Here is a 25,509-nt window from a genome sequence, read left to right on the forward strand (position 1 = left end):
AAGTGATGTAAAAAAAAAATCCTAAAGGTTCCCTAGAAAGGAACCTAGAAAGCAGGAAAGTGCACATTTAAATTCTCTCCGCAAACAAACAAATCATGGACCAAGGCAAACATTAAACCCGTGGTTGAAAGGAGACCAAGTTTAGGACACTGTTGAGACTTTGCCGGTTCCATCCTACAGCAAAGGAGCCGCACAGAGTCTAAAAGGGGTGGACAGGGAGCGCCCACTCAGCATCCTGGGATTTCTCTCAATCGCCCCTGGGTGGGTTTCTGAGTTGCTCGGGGGAAGAACGATTTTCTCCCCCTCGATGATGTCCAGAGCTGATGGGGAGGAAGCGTCTTTCAATTCAGTTTAAAATAAATTAGCAAAGGTTTGGGGGCACCAAGGGCTCTCCCGACGCCCAAACTTCCCTCCGGGGAAGTAGTTCAAAAGCAAGAGTTTCAAGGAAACCAGCAGTGGGCCCGATTCTGAACCCCCGCTACCTACACCCCCATCAATCTCCCCTTGACTCCAGGGAGGGAAAGCAAAGGGGAAGGGGATGCCGTGTATGTATTTGTGTTCTCGAGAGTGGGAGCGTGGGTGGGGTAAGTGGGTATTTCCGTGTGGGTACCTCTGAATGTGGGTGCCTGTGATTTGCACGTGTGTGTGATAAGTGTGCATTTGTGTCTGTGTGATGGGAGAGAGGTAAGTGCATGTGGGTGTGTGATACATGCCTATTAGCGTGTGTAATTTTACCTGCATGCGTGTGATTGCACATCGGTGAGTGCTAAGTGTGCATTCGTGTTAACGCGGGTGTCGGTGTCGAAGCTTGTGACTTGAGGTGTGCACGTCTGTGACCGGTGTGTTTGTGCAAGGAGAGTGCGTGAAACGCGTGGGAATTTGTGTGTGTCGGTGTCTATTCCTGAGTGGGTGTGCAGATTATGTTAGTGTGTAAATTGGTGACTGTGTATTTTTATGCTAGTGTCTATTTCGGAGTCTGTGTGTGTGTGTTTTTTCTGGGGATATTTATGTGTTTGTAAGTTTATGGCTATGTGTGCATAGAAGTGTGTGTGTGCGTGTCTGTGTGTGTGTGTAGTTTGTGTTCCTGGCATGTGTTTGCCGACCCGCTGCATTCTTTTGCTTTTCTTCTTGCTCAACTTTGGAAGCGTTGGCGGGTTGTCTCGCTTCGCCCCCTTTTCCAAACCAGCTTATACTTGCGTTTTTGTCTTTGACTGTCCGAGGTTTAGTGAGTTCGATTAGCCGGGTGCTAAGAATCAAGTTCGGGAAGAAAGAGGAAGAGGAGGAGTGTGACAAGAAGGAGGAAGACGGGGAGAAAAAGGCGAAGCACAGCATAGACGGCATTTTGGGCGACAAAGGTAACTCGACGGGCAGCCAGACCTGAGCTCCCCCGCCTGCATTCGGCGACACTTGCTTAATATTGGCACTCTGTTGCCTGCTGGGTTTGCCCTGGGCCCGATCTTGCTGGCACTGGAGTTCGGGGCAAAATTCGGTGAAGCAGGCCGGCCCCTGCATCAGCAAATGTCTGCAAACTTTGCCCTTCTCCACCTCTTCCTAGTGATTAAGCGTTTCAGAAATCGACACTCATGTCAAAAGTTAATGGCTATATAAGAAAGTGCTTTAGAGGCGCGTTGGGGCAAGGGATACCCCCTTCTTCCCCCACATCCTTTTTTTTTACTCCCATCACCCCAGTGTTTAAAAAAAATAGGACACAAGCTGTGCCCAGGGCCCTTTCTAAAAGGTCGAAGAGGAAAGCAGAGAAAGGCCTTAATGAAATTGTACATAGATGGGCGCTTGGAATGGGGCGCGCGTGGGGTATTAATGGGGTACCTGTATCACATTCTGCCCTCTCCCCGAGCCATCTGAGATGTCGGAAAAGAGATGTTGGGATTTTCCTTGCAGTCACTGTGGATCAATTATTTATAGAGAAGGGAGGGAGGGGCTGGGGGGGGAGGAATCAGAGATTCCTAAATGAATTTGTTAAACAGATTTTTCTCCTGCTATCTAAGTGGTCCCCTGAAACTCTGGCTGACAGTTGAGCGATTTGGGCAATCAATATCAATTAGAGAGACTGGGATATGTTCTGCTTTGGGGCACCAGCAAAAGCACCGTTGCTAACCAGAGAGAGACCAATTTGGGGTAACGGTGCTCAGATGAGCAGTAGTAAGAAATCTTCCCTTTTAAAAAAAAATCTGCTGTGATTGAGGAAAGGCTTTTTAGCCCATTTGGTGTGCGGGGTGAGAAAAGGATTTGAAATGTTTGTTGAAATCTCCCGTCTACAATCTCCTCTCGCGGGTTTGGGTCAGAAGAACACTGGCGCAAACTGGAAACTTTGATAAACACCAGTTCTTGTGCCCAGGGGAATTGTAGGGGAGAAGGAAGATCAGTTTGCAGAAACAAAATGTTTGCAGCTAAACCGTTTCTAGATTTTGATTCCAAACGGTTCTGGGACCAAAAAAAAAAGTCAATGCAAATGCATGAAAGCAGCATGAGAACGGCTATAAAATAAACAGCATGAACTGGATGTTGGGTAAATAAAAAGTTTGAGAGAGGAATGTCGTGTGTGCATTTCAATCTGTGTTTCTTTCCCACTTACAATGATCTTGATGGAAGGACGCGGGTCCTTTTTCACTGAAGAGAAAAGGAAAAGATCCGGTTTGGGATTTTCCGATCAGGATATTTTCGGCTTCTAAATCATAACTAGACCCTAACTCACTGGGGTGGGGGCGAGAACCCCCTGTATTTATTTGAAGGGGAATCCGTTCTTTTCTCGAGCTAGGGATCTCACCAGCTTTCTGAGAGGAAAGGTGACCATTTAGGAAAACCTTCGAAAGGATTTCGATCATTTTCTATGAAATAGGTAGAAAGCTGAAAAAATGGCAACTTCTGAAGCGTTCTGGTTTTGGTTGGTTTTTTTTAATCAGTTGGTTTGGTTTGGTTTCTGGTTTGGTTTGAAGATATTGCGGTTTCTTCGGACGATTTGCAGTAATATTAGTGACAGAATTTAGGGTCAGAGGGGGGAAAATAGCTATTTTCTGTCACAGAAGCCTCCAAAAATTCTGTGCGGGAAGAGATCACTCCTGCAATCTTTTTCACCAGCTGTAACATTTCCCCGAGCGGAGACAATGCGAGTGACTTGGAATATCGAAATCCAGCGATTTTGTTTTGAAAGGGGGTGGGTAAAATTGGGAAGAAAAAGCTTCCAAGTGTCACGATCAAACATTACTCCAAGTTTGAAATAAAGGTGCACAAAAGGGGGTGCTTTAAGGATCCGATCCTCTTTCCCCCCCCCCCCCCAACCTTGAAGATGAATTTCACTTACAAAGACCTTCAAGTCTATTGAAGCTTTATAAGCAAAAGATTCCTGGCCACAAAAGCAAACAGTTTTTTTTTTAAATCTAGGCTGCTTTAAAAAAATGGAGTAAAGGGTGAGTGGGGGGGGGGGGGAGAGCGTTGTCCATTCTCATTCAAAATTCTGCAAGGAGGAGAAAAAGTTTGGACAAAGGGCCAAGGAGGGGAAGAAAAGGAGATAAATTATTCAAAACTCCCTGCTGTTAGATAGTTTTGTAATATTATAGGACCGTCTGTTGGAAAAAGGCGAGCCGTTGGACGCTGCAAAATGTTTCGTGTGATTTGGAAGGAGCCAATGCTCATTTGCAAATCAGTCCCTATTGTGTCTCCGATTTTATTCCCCCCCCCCTTACGATATTTTTTTTAAGATTTTAGTTTGAGCTTATTGCTTGAAAAAAATAAATAAATGCGCTGGTGAGAAAGCTGCAAACATATTTTCCCCTAAAAAAGAACAGGAGTACTTTTTGCGGATACAGACTAACACGGCTGCTACTCTGAAACCTGTCATATTTTCCCCTGTCCCGTCCCCCCCCAAAAAATAAGAATAAAGGGCAAACATAGCTGTCAGCTTCTTTCCCCTGTTACTAAGACGTAAATTAATTTCAATAAGCAAATAAATATACATTTTTCCCCATGATCAAAGAAAACTGGTCCCCGCTTTATTTATGGGGGGAAACCCCAGTCCATTTTCAAGCAAGGGCGAATTTGGGAACAGCTCGGGATTTTAAAGGACAACACACACCCCAAACAAAGTTCCCAGGCCGTTTGTTCCACTGCTAGCTACTCAGAATATCGAAATAGACCCCCCGCCATTTGTAGGAGGCCTCTGCGTGCGCGTTTTGGAACCCCTGTTTGTTTTCAACAGCTGATCGGATGCATTTAACCTGCTCTCCCCAATCTTTAGAGCGACGGGAGGCGAGGGTTTTTTTTTCTTTTCTTTAAACAGATGCAAAATCTCACCGCAATCTAGACGTCTTTTGTTGAAGTACGAAGAAGTTTTCAATGGCCCCAATTAAAGTAACTAATAGCACACTTCAGAGAGAGAGAGAGACTTCCAGTCTGTCTCAATTTTAATAATCTTTAGAGATCTCACCTCGACTTAACCAAAATTGTAACTTTTTTTTTTTAACGACTGACAACCTCTTGGCACTTGGTAGTTTCCAAGCACAGCCACAAAAGGCTCTGGTCTTTATTAAAAAAAATGCGGGGGGGGGAGGAGGAACAAGAAGAGACAGGGGAGGGGGGGCAGAGAACTTTGTTTGGGGGCTTTTTCCTCGTGACAAATGCCTTTGCTCTATTTGTGGACGCTCCTCGCAGGGAGCCGGAGGAAGACAGCCCTAAATGCTCTCCCTTTTTCAGTGTTAAAGAAAGATTCCACCCTGCGCCTGTTTCTTTCTATCATCTGCTTGGCATTTAATAATGTTAAGACTTATTAGAGCTGGTAATGAAAACTGTGGCCGCTGAATAGGGAGCTGTGTTGGAGAGGGGTGTAATAGCTCCCAGGCATGCTAAGAAATGTATTTATCCGCAATCAGTGCTCACTCTCTGAGTTCCAAGCACAAACGCTAAGTTGAAGGGTTTTAAGGCAGATTAAATTGAGCTTTTATTTCTCTGCACTTTCATCTTTAAAACGGCTCACTCCAGCTAGCCCTGGGCGTATATTCATGAGGCTTCACTACTTCTTCTTCTTCTTTTTAGCCTTGTTAAAAACCGAGTTGTTGTTAGTTGTTGTTGTTGTTGTTATTGATTGTTGTTATTGGGGTGCATTAGGGAGTGTCACGTGGTCCTGCAAATTCTCGCCCTGCAGAACGTGGGTGATGCGGATCGTGCGGGCTGGGGCCAGGATGCGTGTGGACAGCTTAGGGCGCGGGGAAGATGCCCCGTGTTTAATGAAGAAGGGCGGGGAGGGGGCAAGGCCTCATGCAAACGAGCAAATGGTATTAATTGCAACCAGGCGCGGGCATCGGATTGCTCTACAATCAATGGAAATAGGAGTGAAGGGGGTAGGGGCTGGCTCGCTCGAGGAATGGATGCGTTTATTGTATGGGGAGATGATCTGGGTGCAGCATTTAGATATAAAAGGCATGTAAAGAACAGACCAGGTGAAGATCAATTCCTTATATGCGTGGCGTATAGGGACACATCTTCCCCATACTATAATCTCGTCAGTTTCACACGCGCGCGCTTTATCTGCATCGTCTGCAAGGGCAAAATGCATGTGTGATCAATTTTTCAAACCCCGAGCAATATATTTATATACATATATATTAATCATATAGATGTGTGTGTATAAAACGAGGCTACTGTATTGAGGGAAGGAGACCTGTGTGAAAGATTTAATTATATAATTAAGCAGGCATAAGAAATTGACCAGGTTACAGTCAGAGGAGTATAGGGAAGATGATTTCTCTGTGCGTATGTGTTCACACACAGCGAGAGATCCCGGGTGTTTGCCTATTTCCCCATCCTGTAACCTGGTCGATTTCTTCCAAGTGTCTGTGTATGGCACAGGGTTTCACAAATGGATCAATACCAACATTTTGCTATGGCAAAAGATCCCGACACAACTATCTGGGTTCCCGTATCAATATTGCTTCGGTGAGGTGTGGGAAGCGGGGGGGGGGGGGTGGAGTTGTGAAAAGAAGAATGGCAGAAAACGGGAAGGAACCATGTACAGGTGTGAACGGGAGTAAGGGACGCGGGGGGGGGTGGAGAAAAGGTGTGGATATTTAGACACTTCCAGCTCAAGGTGGTAACAATTTAATTTGGCAGCAGCAATCGCTGCTAATGTGGTTTTCGGAGGCTTGCGACACTGAAGGAAGCTGTTTTGATTGTGTGTACAAGGACCTGCCAAATTTAATTAGGCTCCGGGGGAGTGAATGAATGAGGAGAAAGAGGGGACTCCTTCCCCCGCGCCCCCACCCTCTTTCTCGGCAACATTTTTTTGCTGGCACACCTGGAAAGCGGGATTGTTTCCCCGGGTCGGAGTTGGGGAGGGGAGGGTCTCAGGCGGTTTATCAGCCAGCAATCTGCATTGATTTAAAACCAACAAGCGCCTTCTCTGTAAATGTGTGTTTAGAAGGGAAAGGGAACAGACACTTCATCAAATCAAGGGATTACCTAAGGTTGGCAATCTAATCAAACAGAGACCAGGCGGGATTTGTGAGTATTCGCAGTGAGATCAGCTCTAATAATGGGGGGCAGGAGAGAGATAGGATGGTGTCAGGCAATTCATTGGCTTTAGGCTCAGTTATTCTGTGCATATTTCAGGAGGAGAGAGAGGGGGGGGGAAAAAAAAAACCCAGGGAGCGAAGGGGGGGGGGGAGACTATGTGTGAGCACACACAGAGCTTACATGTCACAAAAAAAGGCTGAGACAAATGAGGTACAACAATAAACACCGATAACAATTACAAAGGCAAACAGTGGCTTTGGGGAACAAGTAGCTGCAGAACCTGGTCTACATAAACAAAGTAGGCAAATGTTTGCAAGATAAACTCCTTCCTAAATCGAGTGTGACGGGAAGGAGAGAAGAGAGGCGGCGAGATAAGGTTGGAGGGGGAATACACGAGTATAATCTAATACAAGACACTTTTAAAAAAACAAATTTAAGACAAGGACGCCGGAGAGGGAAGGGGGGGGGGAGCTCACTTCTACAGCAGGAAGAGGAATAATATAAGGAAATTGTTTATAATCCAGCATTTTGGGGGGGAGGGGGAAGCATGGATTTCATTATAGATCAGGAAAAACATGAAGCAGGTAGTTATGATCCATGATTTGGGGTGGGGATGGGGTTAGGTTCAATGATAAACCAGGGAAAGGAAAGACAATAGAAGGAATCGGTATTTATAACCCACGGATTTTTGTTTGTATGGGTGGGTGGATACATTCAATTATAGGGCAGGAAGAATCGAAGGCAGATACGTCTGACCTAGAACTGTGTGTGTGCATTGTTAGCAAGCCCCTGGACCCAAAATACGTTTCCAGAAAGAGTTGAGGGCTGTGACGGGGTTTATGAGAGAGCTATATAGGGATCTATCTAAACGAGAATGGTAAATAAGAGAGTGGAGATGTCTGCAGTGTGGTTAAAGGAATTTAGATATTTACCAGTTTGAAATAAGCCTGGGTATAAAAAAAAGAGAGAGGGAGAGAAAAGATGAGACGGGAGAATACTTCAAACGAATTCATCATCTGGAGTGATGCAGGGGAGATTTAGAGACAGTATTGGGAAGTTATTTAGATATTAATAACATATTTTCCTGAGGCGTCAGGAGTGCCTCCATACGCACTTTTTTCCTCGCAGCTATTTGGCTGGGTGAAATATGGGAGACCCAAATGTTGGGAAGAGATAACACAATCAGCCTAGCCCTGGTCCTGTGACTGCATCATAGCATTAAACCCGGATTAACCTCCCCTTTCCCCTCACCCCCCCCCCAGCTTTCCAAATTTTTCAGTGGAATTTACATGGCAGGATTTTAAAGCACATATAACACTACCCTTAAAGCTGTACGGTACTTACTTGAGCATTAGGGTAAGGGGGGGAGGGGTGTTGCTGAAAATTACCTTTGTTACACATGAAATAAGCAAATAAGGGACCCTCTTGAGACCTGAACTTTTGAGATATTATAGACGGGCTATTCTCCCTTGCTTAAAAAAAAAAGAAAGAAAGAAAGAAAAAGAAATTTCAATCAGTCGCTACATATGCCCCCAATGGGTTTTGCTTTGTCATTTTAATCTGAACTGCGCTATGATCTAGGCTCTGGATTGGATTTGGCGGGGGTGGGGTCAGGGCTATCAGTGCTTCCTAATATTGTGTGATATTGACTAGGGAGACTTTAGTCTTCATTCTAGCTGCCCTCCCCACTCTGGGAGGGAGGGGCGACCATTACAAAGGAGAGAGAGATTGTAACCCTGAATCCCAACCCAAACTGACGCTCCAGGCCTTTCCCTGAAAGTTCAACTGCAAGGCTTGGGTGCATCAGGGAAGAGATCTTCAAGTCTGGGTGTCCCAGATGCTTGGGATTTTCTGGGCGCGCTTGATAAAATATCCCACCTGGCCAGAGGGAACTAACTAGCAAAGAGTGGGGGCAGGACAGGTGTCTTAGCTAGACTCCCCGGGGCTGATCAGTACACGGGGCGGAGATCCGGTATGTCACGCAGTGGGCTGCAGAAGCAGCGAGGTTTTGTCTTTATTTTTATTACGAATCATAATTGTCACCGTTTGGTGGCTGCAAACAATCAACCTGTGCCTGCCTGCCTCGCCTCCCGCTTGTCTTTCGAGTTCGCTGGTTGCAAAGGATGTTTCGATGAATCTGCCTTTGGAGGGGTCACTTTTATGCTGCACTTTCTATGATCCCCCCCCCCCCCCCAAAAGAAATCAGGTGCCGGCTAATGACAGTTTATAAAGACATTTGTCTTCCTGAGTGGGGGAGGGGCGAGCATAGGGTGGGGGGAGGGGACCTAGAAGGAAATCCATTGAAGAAGGGATATGAAGGTGCAATTATTATTTTGTGAAGAGCTGGGAAAGACCCTCTGCATCTGAGAAGACCCGAGTTGTCACGGGGGGGAGGGGAGGAGGAGGCAGTTGCAACTCGTTGGGGAGAGTGTGAAAGAAAAAGTAGGTGAGGAAAAGGAGAAGCAGTTTGAGGAAATTGAGAAGCTTATAGTCTTTGATCCTTGGCTGCTTTTCCTTATCAGAAACATTTGTGGTGACACCGGTACAAAGAAAGTTCATCATATTACAGACTGCTAGGACCGCTTGCAGGAATCGCTGTCTATTAATTAGCAGGCGATCTGTCTTGTGGGACATACCAGATCTGAGGCTACATATTACTTGCTTGGATGGCTCTGGGTCCTGTGATGAATTGTTGAAAATGGCCATTTCGGTTTCTAGTCTCTGCAGGGTTGGTCAAAGAAACCAGAGGAGCTTGTGGTTTGTTTGTTTGTTCTTTTTTGGGGGTGGGGGGGAGATGAGAAGGGAAGCGTCGTTTGCTCATTCATTATATCTGTGTGTAATTACAATTCCTGGCTTCTGTGACATTTTTTCGTGCTTAAAAAGAGAAAGTGCTTTTTCAAAAAAAATAAATTCTTCCAATCTATCAAGTCTCTCCTATTACTAGTTGTTATTTTTCTTTCCCTGGGAGATGGGACAAGAGACCCATTTTAAATAGAGTTCCCCGCTCTTCTTAACCCAGAAATCACAGAAAGCTCACTTTTTGGTGGCAGTATCTCCGCGCTCCTCCTTCACCTACACCTGCTGCGGTGATGGTAGCTTGCTTTTTACATCAAGCAAACTACCTTTTTTTTATTATTATTATTATTATTAAAGAAATGGGGTTACTTAAAAGCCAATCTCCCATGAACAAGTCATCTCCCCAGTTCAGATTAAGTTCCCAAATGTTCCAATTCGAAGCCCAACCTTACCCAGGCCTTTGAATCATGCAAAATTGGAGTTGCCTTATCAACCACCCCGTGCATAGACGCTGCCAGGAAAATGGAAATGGGAACCCCAAATAAGCCAGCGAGGTGCTGGGGCGGTTGTGGGAGCAACGCATAGGAAGGGAAGAGCAAACTGCATTTATACACAGACTCCTCTTTAAACCCGCTGTCCCTCTGCCCCTAGGCTCCCTGAGCGCCAGAGGAAACGCTTCTAGATTTTCACTCACTTTCTGTGTTTTGTTGCTGTTTCTAAAATTGGAAGGAAGCACTTTGCCTGACCCTGGAGTATAATAACTGAGGGCATAGCAAGGGTCCTTTCGTGGTTTAGGTACAGAAGCTGGGGGAGGAGGACACTTTAGGAGTCTTTTAGCCTTCACTGGCTTCTTTGTCTAAAGACCCTAAAGATCGCAGATCAAAGTGACCTGGTCGCTTCTTTAAAAAGACAGAGATGGGGGAGGGGAGGAGAAAACTAGTTATGAAACTCCTCGGTGTTTGGAATTGGTTCTCCTGCTGATTTCCCCCTAGGGGCTGGACTACTTTGGAGTTGTGGGTGCTGGGGATTTCTGAAACCATAAAGCAGAAAAGGCTGGCATGTGTAGCTGGTTTTATTTCTTTCCAGCATCAGTGAGGGAGGTTCTCTTCCGCAGATCATCACATTTGGAGTGGTGGTGGGTTTCTAACAGATTTGATTCCTCCTCCCTCTCCCCAGCTCCCCTTTTCTAATTGTCATCATGACTAAGTGGTGGAAATGGGAAATGAGGTCCAATGTTTAATCATGCTAATAAATTCCGCTCCCAGACTTCTTCCTAAATTGTGTGTTGCCAGAACGCCTTTTAATCAGGCGTTTGTTTCAGTCCCCTGGTACCTTCCCCTGAAAATGCTCCACTCAAAAACTTTAGGGTTTTTTATTATGATTTTACTTTGCTATTCTCCAGTGAACAGCTGGCAAAAGAACTAGAGGGAAAAATCTCCCCCCTGACCTATTGCAATTTACATTTTAGTCCAAATCTGGAGTGGGCGAAAAAAGTCAGAAGATGATTGCAATAATTTTGTTGGCTTCTATTATGGAGACGAATTGATTTGCATACATATTGGGAATTAAAGGAGGAAAAGAAAAGTTGATTCAACAAGATTATTTAGGCTGTTTTTCAGCAACTTTCTAGCAAGTGTGTGTGTGTGTGGGGGGGGATGTTGGGGGATTTTAGACTTTCCTAAAATAGATCTAGAAAGGAAGCTACTAACGTTGATTTTGAAATGTCGATTTTTTTGGTAAATGTAATTTTATTTTAAGCAAACTTTTTGAAAGAAAATTCCTCACTTGTTTGCAGGGAATAAAGAGGAATCCACGCAGCCAAACTCTTAGGGAGTCACTTTTCATGAAAGATCAACAAAATTGTGGAGAGCAGGAATTATTTTTATTGACCAAGGTCTTTTAAAAAGCGTGTGAAATATACAAAGGGCGGTTCGATTTCAAAAGATACTCCTGTTTAACCCCCAAGCAATTCTTTCCAACCCATTTGATTGTCAGGAAAGAGCAACATGGACATGGGAGGAATTTAGGGGTGGAAAGAATACCACACGACCTTTCGAGATTGTAAATCATCGAGCCCGGCAGTAGATTCTCGAATGGGTCGGGATTAGACACAATAGTAGATAGTCGAAGCTGCCAATTAATAGACGTTTGGTGGCTAAAAATAGATTGAGTGAAATGTTGGGAGTTTTGGATTCACTATTTCTGTGCAGAAACTTAAACGCTTTCAAATCCACGCCCCAGCCCGAGACATGATTATTGTTTGATGCTAAAAAGCAGCCAATTTCGCTATTTTGGGTTCTGCGGGGGTTGGGAGTTGGGGGGGAGGTGTGTGCGAATATTTGGTTTGTACTTTGTTGCTTTTTCCTGGAGTTTCCCCCTTAATCTCATTCCAACCACAAACCCTCTCGTTTGCGTTCTGCTGAATATCCTCGCAGCGGGTAAGCAGTCATTTATTTCCCTCAAACTCCAGCAAAGAGAGCAGAAAACTTTTTAAAAAAAATTCTCTTTATATCTTCTCTTTATTGGAAAGAGGAAAAAAATAATTAGTCACTGCCTCGGAGAAATGGGTGAGAATGTCCAGGATTAAAACGAATCTGAAGAACGAATTAGCCCGAAACTGATGCATTCAAGTGATGTTTTGGGGGAAAACATATATTGTTAGAATCTCCTTTCTACTGAAGGGAAAGTGCTTACAGATTAATCGTAGGTAGATAAACAATCTTCCCCATTCAGGCTTGGCAACAGAAAGTCACCAAATCTATGTCAAGGAAAAGTTTTCACGATCAGTATCAATTGTAAAGAAGAAAATCGCTTCATTGAAGAACACAGATCTGAGTCAAGTTTCCCGGGTAGAGAGAAATCCCCCAGTCAAAACAGATCGACAGACTAATACTTCAGCAGGGCAAATATTTAAAATGTATTTTTTGAAGGAGGGGTTCCAATGGCCAGGGAAGGAAGGAAAGTGAACTATCCTTGCTGCTTTAAAAAAAACAAAACCCCAAACACCCTTTAATCAGGAGCCGCATGTCTTTTTCGTGCTGCTGTGTGACTTCATGACTTGCTTTCCTTAGTTTTTAAAACTTTATACAAGGCTGAATTTGATCTTTTTTTAAAAAAAAAAACCTATTCCCCTCTCCTTCTATTATGGTATTTTTTTCTCACTCTCTTTTCTCCCCTTAACCTCCTTTTTTTTTTTTTTTTTTTTTTTTTGTCCTCCTTTCATTTGAAGTGAGCCTTTACAGCTTGCTACACTTTCTGAGTGCATCAATAGCCACTTTAGAAATACAAACAACTTTAAAGATAAAGTAACCAAACCAGAATGGGACTTTCAATGGGGGAATAGTTGTTGTCCTTTACCATGGAGTGTGCAGCCGTCTCTGCCTAATCCAGCTTTCATTTTCACCGACAAATGCCAAGAATCTATATCTGTCTCCCCACCCCTCAGGAGCCTGATTACACAACAAAAGGGCACCATTATCCTCAGAAGAAAACAGGGAGGGGACAAGGGGGCTCTGGGCTCTGAGGATGAGGGCATCTTCAAACTATTGACTTAGTGGATGAAGTCAAGAGCAAACACGCTGAGATCTAAAGGGGGAGGGAAGCGGTTTGAAGCGGGGGGCGACAACCTAGTGCAGAAGCCAAGGAAAGTAGCAGAATGTGCTTGAAACCGATATGGGGGTAAATGGAGAGGTGGAAAACAAAAATAAATTTATGCCCAAATTTTCTTTTCCCTCCAGCCTATCCTGGAAAGTCCTGATCTCATTTGCTTAGAAAATTGGCTTGTGGCATCTCCCCCTCTCCGTTTTTGGTTCAGAATCCAACTGATCTCTATGTGGGTTAGTCTGTTTCAAAGGGATCCGCAGCCCTATCGCAAATAGAATTGCGACCCCCAGTCTTGCTCACCCTTTTCATGAAACCGACAAGGGAGTAACGGGGAGGAGGAAGGACCAGACCTAGTCGCGCTCAGCTCGGAAGAAATATCAGTGTCGGCTCCTGCCAGAATATCCTCTTTTGGCCGAAATGTTCAAAAGTGGCTGGCGATTTTCGGGTACCCAACTTGAGACACGTCAAAGAAAGCTGATTGCTGATCATCCTTCCGGTGAAAATCCGGGCTCTTTGGGGTGTCTCATTGGACATCCCAAATCAGGTGGGCTGCAGGGGTGGAAAAACATAGATTTCCCATGCTCCATCAGCACAGACACAGAGAAGGAAGGGCTGGTTCTGACTTCAGTTACACCAGAGTAAATCAGGAGGCACTCCGCTGGAGTGAATCTGAATTTACCCCTGGTTTGATGAGGTTAGGGTGTAGGTTGGGTGTCTTAGTTGGGTGAAAGTTGCCAGGAATCTCTTTTACCTTTTGCTCCGGGGTTGGAAACAAGGGACAGTTAGAAATATGCGATGAACTAACCCTACCCTATCCCAGAATCATAGAATATCAGGGTTGGAAGGGACCCCAAGAGGTCATCTAGTCCAACCCCCTGCTCAAAGCAGGACCAACACTAACTAAAAATCAACTAATGCCCTTACAGGTCCAGTAGCTATAAGTGGAAAAGAGTTCTGTCTCTGTGCCATTTCTTTTTACCTTGCTGTGTTTTGCAGGAGTGCCTAATTAGCTGCTACTGTGTAGGGATTTGCAGTATGAGCTCATGGGGTTTCTATCCCAGCCCATACGGGACAAAAGTTATTTCAACCATATCTGTAATGTATCTGGGTCACCTAGGGAGAAATCTGCTGGGTAGGGCTAGTCCAAAGCAGCCATGAAGGAGCCCCACTGCCCCTAATTACTCTTTAATCAACCCAACACAGTGGTCCCTTTAAGACCTCCCTTTGGCACGAGGACCTCAATTAAAGCATCTGCACTCTGACAGATTCTTGTGTGTGAAGGAACTGTTGCGGCTTATGCTTTCACAGCAAGCTTCCCTTCTGCTGTCATGAGAGGCGTTTCAAACCGGGGAGAGACACCTCAAAATAACGCGGGGGAGGTGCTGTAAAACGACAACAACGTGGACATGGAAAGAGGGGTCCCTGGGTCACCCTTCCCTCACCCTGTTGTGTCTAGTTGTCCCAGCTGTGGTATACTATAAAAGACCTGCATAGGCTAGGAATTACCTCTCTAGACCCAGAAACCAAGGGTGGGGGTAAGGAGGCGATGGAGGGCAACTTCAACCTAATCTGGATTTCAGGGTATTTTTTCCTGTTTAATTTCTTTGGGGGCGGATGGGTTCCAACCATCCAAAGAGGGAGGGGGTTGAAGTCTTTTAGACGCTCTGAGATGCCTCTGTCTGGGCATTTGTAGAACGTCCATCACCCTGGTCTTTAGGCGCCTCTTTCAAGCTCCATGTATCAGGTTCAAGTTTGGCCAAAGGCGTTTCATATTTTTTCCTCTCTGCAAGCACAGAGCCCTCACCATCCTTAGAATAAGGATTTCCTGTCCCTCATCTACAGAAATTGACTCGGCACCTGTTGTGTTCTTAGTTAACCTAGGGGCGGGAACCAAGTCTCACTGATGTGCAGCGCCTAGCACATCATCTGCGTGCTATCAGGCTACAAATAACAACGACACGGGAAAGGGGCCCCAGGGGCCAGTCCGGCATTGACCGGCCTCCTGACTAGACTAGAGGATGTAACCAGGCTTTCTCCATCTTCAACTTCTTTCCACCGCAGCCCTTGAAAGCAGCCTGGAAACTATTCTGGGTCTGGAATGCCAAGGGCCAGCGCAACCCTGCGCGTGGGGAAAGTAGCAGTTGCGCATGCAAGAAAGTAACGTTGTGAATGCATATAGGAAAATATATTTCCCTGAACCCTGGCGGGTAATCGCCCCGCCATTCTGCTTCATTTTGATCCGGGCGGCTAGCAAGGATCCCAGAGAAGCAAACGGCTATTTTTAACCACCGGTTTAAAGCTTAATTAAAAGCCCCTAACCTGATTGTTTTGAAAATTGATTTAGAAAAGAATTGCCCCTGGGCAGAGACACTATCCCCGCCAAGCTGCGGTCCCAGAGCTCGCATCGGTGTCTGAATTGTTAACCCCGAAGGAGGCTGGGGGTGTAGGGATGGCGCACGGTCTATATATAGCTGGGCTTTTGGTCACCCCCTGCAAATAGAGGTGCCTTTGTTAGCACTGACTACTGACTTGGTTGCGTGGACCTCGGCTGGTTTCCTGGAGTTCCGAGGCTTAATTGAATTAAGTGACTCTCTCTGGGGCTGGGAGCTGCTCCACTTTGCCCTTTACTCCTGGGACTGATCTTGGGCCAAGTTACGCAGCCAATAGGGGCGTCTCCCGCCCCATCCCCCAAAATAAGGCGCCTGGTCCTGCAAAAAGGTCGCCGCAGTCATGAGTCCGCGCCCAGACTTTGCCTCCCGTTTGGGTTTTGGAAGGGGAGCGGATCAAACGCTGGAAGGAGGCGGATGTTGGGCTTTGATCCCTACTTAGTGGGGCGCGCAGCCCCCCGCAACTTCCCTTCCAGCTCCTAGCCACCTGGACATAGCGAAGGTGACCTGAGCTGCTGCTGCTTTAATTATCTTCAATTGCTTCCTTCGGAGAACTTGGCAGAGGAGGGAGGGGGAGCGGCCCTACCTGCTCAGATTGGGTGGAATGAAAATGTGTTGGGAGGGAAGTGCCGGGGAAGCAGCATTTCGGAGCCATAATTAGATGTAAACAAGAATAGAGACAGGGCCCTGTGGTCAGACAACTTGATTGTTCAGGGATTAACACCTAAGTAAACCAAGAAAGGCCCCGCTTTGCTGGTAACAAGGCTGCAGGCCAGATCGAATTTTTAAAAGAAAATCCCGGCCCAATGGGGCTGTTTCCCCCCGCTTCGGAGCTAAGGCCGCGCATTGATAAAGCCCAGAGACGCTAGCTACTGTTTAGATCATTGTTCGCAAACAGATCCAGGCAAGATTTTCAAAAGTGGCTCATGATTTTGGGGAGTCCGATTGAGGACACTTTTTTAAAAATCCCTGAAAGGTGCACTGCGCCCCCTAAAAGGAGGTCCCCTTAAGACAGTGGTACTCAACCCAGGGTACCCAGAGGTCTTCCAAGGGGGATACCTCAACTCAGGTAGAGATTTGCCTAGTTTTACAACAGGCTACAGTGCAAACCTCAAATTTCATACTGACAATGACTTGTTTATACTGCTCTAGATGCTACGCGTACATTGAAATGTAAGTACAATGTTATTCCGACTGATTTTAGAATGATACAGTCCAACTGAGAAAGTCAGCTATTTTTTCAGTCATTAGGTGGCTGGACACTTTTGTGTTTTGATGTCTGATTTTGTCAGCAAGTAGTTTTTTAAGTGAGGTGAAACTTGGGGGGTACACAAGACAAATCAGACTCCTGAAAGGGGTACAGTAGTCGGGAAAGGTTGAGAGCCACTGCTTTAAGACACCTAAGATCACTAGTTGCTTTTGATCATACTCGAAGGGTGTGTATACACACACACACCCTTCAAGAAAACCATTAACTGATAAATCAATTCTTCCCTGATTTGAAACAAACAACCAACCTTGGTATGACTGAATGGTGTGACTTTGTGTGCACACCCACGCGTGTGTATGTGGAGGTGCAAATCCGTGTGTATTTATGCGGCTGTTTCAATATATTTGTTTTAAACAGGGAACGCTGCGTTTTTCAATTTCATTGATTCCTTGAATCGCTTTCACCTTTCCAGAAAGTCCCGTAAAAAAAAAACCCAACCCCGTCCAAACTCAAGTTTCCATCCGTTGGCCTCTCTCTCTCTCTCTCTCTCCAGGTTTCTTTTCAACTTTGTTTTGGTTTGACTATTAAATCGGCTTTAATTCCAGTTTGCACACAGCTCGCATTCTCTTCGACCCCCAGCCCCCCGCCCCCAGTCTGGCCAGACTTCCAGTAGGTCGGGGGAGTTTAACCTTTTTAAAATCAGGTCTGCCCTTAAGTGCTGTGGGTACCTGTGAGTCTAATTTCCCTGGCTTTCTGCTTGCCAGGACTTCGGACTGAGAGGTACCTGAACGGCTCAGAATCAAACTGCGTTTAATAAGTTGGTTTTGTTTGGTTCCCCCCTATCCTCGGCTCCCAGTGGGTTCTTTACTCCGCGGAGAGGGCTAATATTAGAGCACTGGGGGGGGGGGGGGGCGTATTTCTTCCTCCCTGATTGCAAATCACCGAAAGATTAGCGCCAGCAGCTGTTTGGAATTGGAACAATAGCGAGAGCTAGGAAGTGGAGAAATTGAAAAAGGAGACCCCTCTTTCTAATCAGCCCGGCTCAAAGTTCACGAAGTCAGACTGCATGACTTAACATGACCTTCAGCCTCGGCTTCAGAGGGCTGTTTACTTATAGGGGGGGGAGAAGAAAAAAGAGAAACACCAGGGCACTGAATGAAATTCCCAAGAGACCTGCACACGTATTCCGTGACTCGCTGCCCCTCCTGCGCCTCGGGGGACATTGGCCCCAAACTCCTGCGCCCGGGGAGCAGTTTGCTAACCAGCGAGCAAAGGACGAATCGTTGCCAGTGTTAGGAATGGGGGGGAGGAGGATCGCAGGCAGCGGACCCACATCAAACCCGGCTGGGAGTGGGGGACAGGGGAGATCTGGCAATCTGCTTCCCTCCCTCGCCCCGACATTTGCCACTTTCCAACAGCCCCCGCCCCTGTTCCTACATGCAAACGTTATACCGCCCCAATCCCCTCCCCATTAGCCGCGCGGTCCATAGGAGAAGAGATTTTCTTTGCAGCAGGGGCCCGATCCCGGGGAGTTTTTGACACCGGCGCTGGGGCAAGTTGGCGCCCGCTGCTCTCCCGACTAGCAGCAGCGCCAGGGGGGCCCGAGGCGGCGGCGGCGGCGGCTCCTCCTTGCAAGTCAGCGGCCAAACTCCAGCCGGGAGCCGGGTCGGGCCCTGCCATTCACTCGGCCTTCCAGGATCCGGCCCCGCAGAGAACTGGGGCTGCTCCGGCCGCGGAGAGGAGGGGGGGGATGTACTTGTCTTTCCTTATCCCTCCCCCCTTTCAAAGCACTCGGGGTCCGGCCTGAACCAGGAACCTTCCCTTGCCCACCAACAATCCCCTCTGACCTCCAAACCCCACACGCCAGCCCCACAGCTCAGGTCCAGCACTTACCACTGATAACCATGCCCCCCTCCCCCCATGGGGCAATCAATATACACACTAGCGCCCGCCGGACTGTTGTGATTATTTATGAATCGCTGTTTGCCACCCGCTGCTGCGGTTTGCACCCCAGGTTTGTTCGCCCGGGCAGGGATCAGGTCTGGAAGGCGAGGGGGGGGTGGGTCCTTCCAGGCCAGCCCAAACGCGGCTTTGCCTCGCCCAAGTGAACAGTCGGGCAAACCTGGGCTGATCAAACGCTCAATGAAGTGTGAGGGCCGCGGAGCTGTCAGCCAGGGCTGGGATGGGATCCCCTAATGGATTTGACTCGGAAATCTCGACTTGACCAGTTTTTTCCTCTTTAAAACAAACTCATTAAACTTGTCAACACTCATTAGGGCTTTAAACCCCTGAACTGGGGCCACTGGGGAGTGCCTCTGGAAACGGAGCTCGGGAGGGGATAGAGAAGCAGCCCAGAGTAGCGCGGGTTTCTGCTCTTTTCAGCAGGGGGAAATATTTAGCTGCTTGGTTAAAGTGAGTTATTTGGGGGGGACACACGGTTTGGGAGGGTGCCGAGTTTGGGGTTTGCCCATTGCAAGAAAGAAAAACAGCTCCGATTGCCAGAGATGCAATGAAACGACTCGCCTGGGAACTCGCCTGGGTCCGCGGCGCTCCGAGTCTGATCTTTAATTGTGTCTCGTTGCGTTGATGTGTCTCGCGTCTGGCGAACTCCAGGCTGGACAGAGATACAAGGCTAATCAAAGGGGAGCGTCGTATTGGTGTGTCTGAGTAAGGAGGGGAAAAACCCGAGCGAAAGGGAGCTGAGGAAATGCATTTCGTGTGGCGATATTGCTAGACATTTGTGTGTGTGTGTGTGTGTTTTGTTGCAATCGCTTGAAGAAAGGGGGGGACGGGGGCAGACAACCCTAAATCCTCTGTCAGTGAGCCTGGCCTCAGAAATTCTTTCCCAATCCCACTACCTAAAATATTTTAAGAGCTTTAAAATTAGTTTGCTGGATAAAAACGACCTTGGAGAGAGACCCAATAAATGTTGACACCCCCCCCCCCCCCAGTGTCTCTCTGAATGGGAGTTTTGTTTTGGGTTGATTTGGTGGTTTTTTTTTTTTAAATAAGGGGTTTCTGATGCTTTTCAAGGCTTGGTTCCCTTCTTAGAAACCCCCCCTCCCATCCACCCACCCTTTAAAAAAACAACCCGAGCCCTTCTGTTATCCCCCCTCTCTGAGAATGAGACCAGCAGCTATTCAAGCGTATTGATGAACTCCCCAAAAAAGTTTATTAAGAGAAGCGAAAACAAAAGGACTAAAGGCTGCAAGCAACTGGACAGCCAGTTTATAAACTAGGCTCCCATTGTCCCTTTAAGGCAGATGCATGAATACTTCTCAATGGGCTCCTTTGGAGTGACAAGATCAAGCCAGACAACAGCATGTTAAAAGGACGGAGTGCTGTTTCTCTTTTTCCAACCCAAAGAGCTGTTCCCCCGACTTCTCCTGCATTAATGTACATCTGCAGGGGGAGGAATAAATAGCTCCTTGGGATTGTGTGTGTCCCCACCCCCCACTCTACCAATGCTTCTTTGCACCATATGCTGCAGCTCAGAGCCCCAGACCTCTATTTAGTCAGGAGGCTCAGGCCAGCACAAACTTGGTGGTTTGTTAAAATCACCACTTTAGAACATGCTCCTTTCAAGGAGTCACTTGTGGCCACTTAAGTTTCTGCCGAGAAATGTAACGAGTGGGCTTTGAGGAATTGTTTGCATTTTCTTTGGCGAGATGTTGGCGGTACAAGGTCCAGCGAGGGGCAGGACAATGGGCGAGCAGATGACTCTAAAAAGACCGTGTTTTTTGTCCATCCTCTTCCCCTGCTGGGCAAGATTCTGTCCATTGGCTATTTGGGGGAAAGGAGGAGGGGAACTGGGGTGGGGAGTTTTAATGGATCCCCATCAGAGAAGGATGTGAGATGAAATAAACAAAAGGGAAAGAGGCAAAAAGAAAAATATTAAATCAGAATCAGGAGGATGAGTAGAGGGGCTTTGAAACCAGGGAGCTGGGCCATAAGCCGTACTCATAAGCTGGATCCGAGCACATTTTTCTGCCTCCCGCCTTATTGTAACTGTTCAGTAACAACAATATGCTCCATCCAGAATGAAGCAAGATAGGGATAGAGGATAAGATCCTGACCCCAGGGAAGTCAATGCCATGGTGTCTTATTGGGGCCAGGATTTTACCCAGGATCCACTTTTTCTGCCTTCACTAGCACTTTTTCTGCCTTCACTGGCACTTCACTGCCTTCACTGGTTGTCATTAACGTCACCGGTTATTCCTGATTTACACTGAGAACAGGGCTCAGAGAGTAGCCAGAATGAACTGGCAAACTCAGAGGAGGGGAGGAACAGGTTTTTAATAAAATATTCATATTAGTGTTGTCACTTCTTGCACAGGTCATAACTTGGTTTCTTCTTTTTAAATCAGCTTGACCTGTGTGTTTGCGTTTTTGCCTTTTTCCCCACAACCACCCCACTTCTCCCTCCACCACAGACACACTCGCCCCTCTCCCCTGCTGGTCTAGCTAAGGTTAATTTTTAAAAGTGCGTGCAGGGGGTCTCGCGTGTTAATTTGTATTTACATTTTATGGCGTTTCAGTGTCTATGATCCTGGGGTATCTCAGTTCCTATGAGAAAGCAGATCTCATATTATCTGAGGCCCAGAGCCTCAAAGGTATTTAAAACAATGGAAGTTAGGCGCTTAGATACCTTTTGAAGATCTGGGCCTTAACTCCCAATAACTTCTTGAAACATAACAAATAGCCCATGAAAAATGTCAACAGAGAGACAGATATTTCAGTTCTCCAGAATGCCACCATATTTGGCTTGATCTAGATTCCTAGCCTGAATGCACAGCCCTGGTTATTTTTACCTTCTTCCAAGTTTTCTTTGTCAGTTTGAGGTGTCTCATTCTCTCGCTCTTCTCCCTCCAAACCCCAATTTGCAATGATGTGAATGAGAGGAGAGTCTGGTTCAGTGGGTGCATCTCAGCCAGTAGCTGCCTGAGTGGGTGTGAAGGAGAGCAGGTTTCAGAGTGATAATTCACATGATGGATGGCTACAGTTACACTGTGGTGATTGCTAGGCCATACGCCTGTTTACACAATCCTAACGAGAGACAGCTCTGAGTGCCAGGTTGGAAGGTCAACCGCTGATAATAATAAAGAAAAAAAATTCACACATCCCCCTTCTCCTACCAATGGAACAGTTGCTATTTCATGACTGACTAAAGTCAAACTTCCCTCAAGGGGGTTCTGTGACTTATGACCCTTGTAACCTGTACTTAAAACTTTCAAAAGGGACAAGTACCCCTAGAGAGATGACCTGAGCAGAGACTAAATCACAAGGGCAAATCAAGGCTATAAAAAAGCAGTGATGGGGAAGAAAAGAACTCCTGAGTGAAAAACCAGAAGAATTTCCCAGTTACAGAAGATGCCAGCTCAAATTAACTAAGCCAGTGGTATCCAGAACAGCTCATATGCCCCCAATGACTATCAGAATAGGACCCATAACTTCTTATATCTTCTCAGTTCATGTTTTATATAGACATGGAACCCGTTTATAAGGTAGAATGAAGATCCTGAATTAGTTCAACTCAAGATTGGGGCCTGATCCTAGAAAGTGCTGAGTGCCTTCCTCTCCTAGTGAAGTTAATACAGAGCTGAGATTGCTCAGTGCCTCACTTCCAGCACCTTGCAGGATCAGGCCTCTGTTTTATGTAGTGTCCTTTGTACAAGCTGTATTCCCAAATGCTTTACAGAGGGAATAGTGCAAGAGTTTAACATTACCCATAAGTAGAGGGACTTGTTCCTAGAACCTCCTGTGAATGGTGCTATCTAAAGAGGGAGAGAAGAGAAATGTATAAGGTATATAGACAAAGGAGAAAAGAAATGCTTTCAGCTGAGGTTTGAAATGCACCCGGGAAGCCCAATTTGCAATTGCGGTGACAGTAAATCTCTGCTTAGAGTGAAGTTCTTTGGGAGTTGAGGGAGATAAATTCTTGATAGCTTTGTGGTCTGATCTCCCCCCCCCAAAAAAGAAGAAGCGCTGAGCACCTCTAGCTCCCATTGATTTCACTGGGATTTGTGGATGCTCAGCAGGTCTGAAGCCAAGCTACTAGTGGCAGCAGTACTTAGTAGCTCAAATATTTGCACCCTAAAGCCATCTTTGAGTTTGCAACAGGTTAAACACACACAGGTGCACACCCTATCAACGATAATCTTCTGTTGCTTCAAATTAGCTCAGCTGCTTCCAAACCAATCTACGCACGTGCCCAGTCCTGATTGCCTGAAGTCAGTAGGAATGGCTTGTGTGAGTAAGGCAAGCTGGTTTTTGATCCAGGCTAGTAGATATTATGGCTCTGATCCTGCAAACACATACATATGTGCTTAACTTTACATATGTGAACACAATGACTTCACTCTAACTGCTAACGTGCACAGAGTTGAGCATTGTGCATAAGTATTTGCAGGATCGGCGTCTCAGGTTCTCCTTTGGAGATTTGCAAATATCTTGGCATTTGACTGTAGGTTTTTTATCAGGCTTGCTTGCCTCAAGGAGTCATTTCTAGGGCCAAAATAAGATAAGGAACTAAAAGTGCTATGAGAACAACCAATCTTGCAAAATTTCAGTCCCTGAAGTCACTCCCCGAGGCATTACAAAACAAAATCTGAAAAATATAAACAGAAATACTCAAGTTCCCTTATTCACATGTGAGTAACGGATAACCAGGCCAATCTACAGAATCCCAAACTTCCTATTTAACTACTCACAGGATTATCACTTGTTGACAGCTTGACACCAGCAGGTGTTTCTAGCTCTTTATGATCACTGGTTTTTTTTATACAGTGCTATTGGCAAGCGAATAGAAAGCTGGATCCTTGCCTTGAGAAGGTATCAAATTAAATTAGACCTAACTCAGTGAAGGATGATAATACTCAATATATAGGAGGGAGAATAGGTTCAAATCCATGAAGATCATGCAATCTGCATGCTCCAAATCCTGAACTGTGGAACTTGTTGGTTCCTCTTTGGATTTAAAACAAATAGACAAAACCATATTAAAATGTGGGAATAGGACCCAGAATGAGGGATGGATAAGAACAAGGGTCTCATTCTGGCTTACAGATGGTAATGATAAATATAGTTTATTATTGTGTTATGGTAGGGCCTATCACTTCCAACCAAGATGGGAACCCTGTTGTGCTAGGCACTGCACATATACACAGTAAAGAGACAATCCCCAACCCAAAGAGCTTACGCGCTAAATAGACAAGAAAACCAAAGGATGGGAGGGGAAACTGAGGCACAGAGTGGTGTGGTGACTTGCTAGAGGTCACACAGCAGGCCTGTAGCAAAGCTGCAGCAGGAATAGATCCCACATTTCCTGAGTCACCAGACAGGCTCTTTGCACTAGATCACACTACCTCTTACTTATTCTCTTGGTTTTTTTGGCTTCAAACTCGGGCAAAACCCCCACTGATGTCAATGGAACTATTGTCCAAGGAAGGACTGAATAAGGACCTCAGGATATGGACTTAGTTTTGCATTAGAGCTAAAAGAAATAGAACTGTTGATGGCAGGACATCACGCCTATTTTAGGCCCAATCCTGCAAATGCCTGTATTAATGGTAACTTTATCACACAAGTCGTTCCATCCATTTCTCTGGAACGTCTCCTCATGGGGGTCAAACTGCCCACAAACCATGTTTGCAGGATCGGGGCCTCAGGTTACCACCACGTGTTCCCTTGTTGCAACCGAGCGCGGTATTAACCCAGCTCTGCAAAGAGACTCCTTAGCAGGTTTCGGGATTTCACTTAGTTCAGCGGACGGTCCATAGTTTGAAAATTAAATAGCCGCCTCCTATTTATCCGAGCTTTAAAATCCAAGCCATGTGGGATGTGACTGGCTGTTGCTCAGGCGACGGGGGTATTGGCTTGATGTCTAATGCAAAGGGGGAGCCCCCGGTAGTTGTTTGGGGGCAGCTCGACCTGCTGCAAAGCTGCATAAATTGGGCTGGCTTTTTGTTTTTTTCCTCTCCCCCCTGGAATGTTTTAAATGATTCTGGATTTTAATGCAGGGCCTGGAGCTCATTCCACTGTATTCATGGCATCAAACAAGAGGCTGCTGCCCCCAGCTGGGTTCCTCGAACTTAGAAGCAAAGCTCAACTCAATATTACCTCAATTAATTAACTAAAGAGACAAAGGCTTTTGAGGTTTCACCTCTGTTTCCAGGGAGGGGGTCCTGTGGCAGAGATCTGCCATAAACTCATTCAGAACTCCAGCAAAGAGCCATAAGGGGAAGAGTTAAATGACACTATTTACTTGTTTACCAAGACAATTTATGTCTTATTTGCCACTCCCCCTTTTGCTGCATTAAAATCTCTGTTGGGGGTGATGTGTGGGGGAGGGAAGGGAGTATTATTCTCATTAACTGAAACCAGTGCATATGCCCATCTTTAAAAAATACCACTTCAGAGCTTTTGGTATCTTAATTTTTTTTAAGTTTAATTTGCACAAACTTTTTGAAGCTTTCCAGGTTCAATATAACAAATCTGAGCTTTGATGCTTTAAAAGTGCCGTAAAGAGCTACAGGCAACATCACAGTCAAACACTGAACTGTTTCAAGGCTCCCATCAGCACTTGTGTCTGTTCCGAATGTTGTTCTGTTCTTTGCGAGCAAGTCGTGAATAAAAGGTTCACTGGCTTCTTCCACGGTGGGGCCACATTTTGTCGCAGAGTGAAACCCACTTAAAAGGGCACTAAGAAACATGACCGGCTAGGTAACATGACCAGCTTATATGGCCCTTGTCACTGTAGCTATGGAAATCTATGTTGATTTACATCATTGGAGGAGCTGGGCCATAATCTAGAGAGATAAGAAGGGAATCTCAGATCATCAGCTCCAGATCCCTTGGTATCCACTCTCCCTAAAGGATTTGTCTAGCCTATTTTTGAATACCTCTAGGACTGGCACTTTGATGCTTGGGGAAATTATTCGACTGGCTGCATAACGTCACTGTTGAATATTGTTCATTCTGATACCTAGAATG

At 46.0% G+C, this 25,509-nt stretch overlaps 1 protein-coding gene across 3 annotated transcripts in view; it reads left to right on the forward strand.

The window, feature by feature from the left end:
* PAX7 (paired box 7) overlaps positions 1-25,509 on the forward strand; it is a 145,996-nt gene that overhangs the window by 3,609 nt on the left and 116,878 nt on the right. For 2 of the 3 annotated variants that reach the window (XM_065421246.1, XM_065421248.1), the window contains exon 4: positions 1,227-1,355. In XM_065421246.1, coding sequence (XP_065277318.1) covers positions 1,227-1,355 — 129 coding nt within the window. Of the gene's footprint in view, positions 1-1,220; positions 1,356-25,509 lie in introns of all 3 variants that reach the window. The other variant, XM_065421247.1, reaches the window with a different exon arrangement.

The sequence above is a fragment of the Emys orbicularis genome, chromosome 22 (assembly GCF_028017835.1).
Source record: "Emys orbicularis isolate rEmyOrb1 chromosome 22, rEmyOrb1.hap1, whole genome shotgun sequence".
Taxonomy (NCBI): Eukaryota; Metazoa; Chordata; order Testudines; family Emydidae; genus Emys; species Emys orbicularis.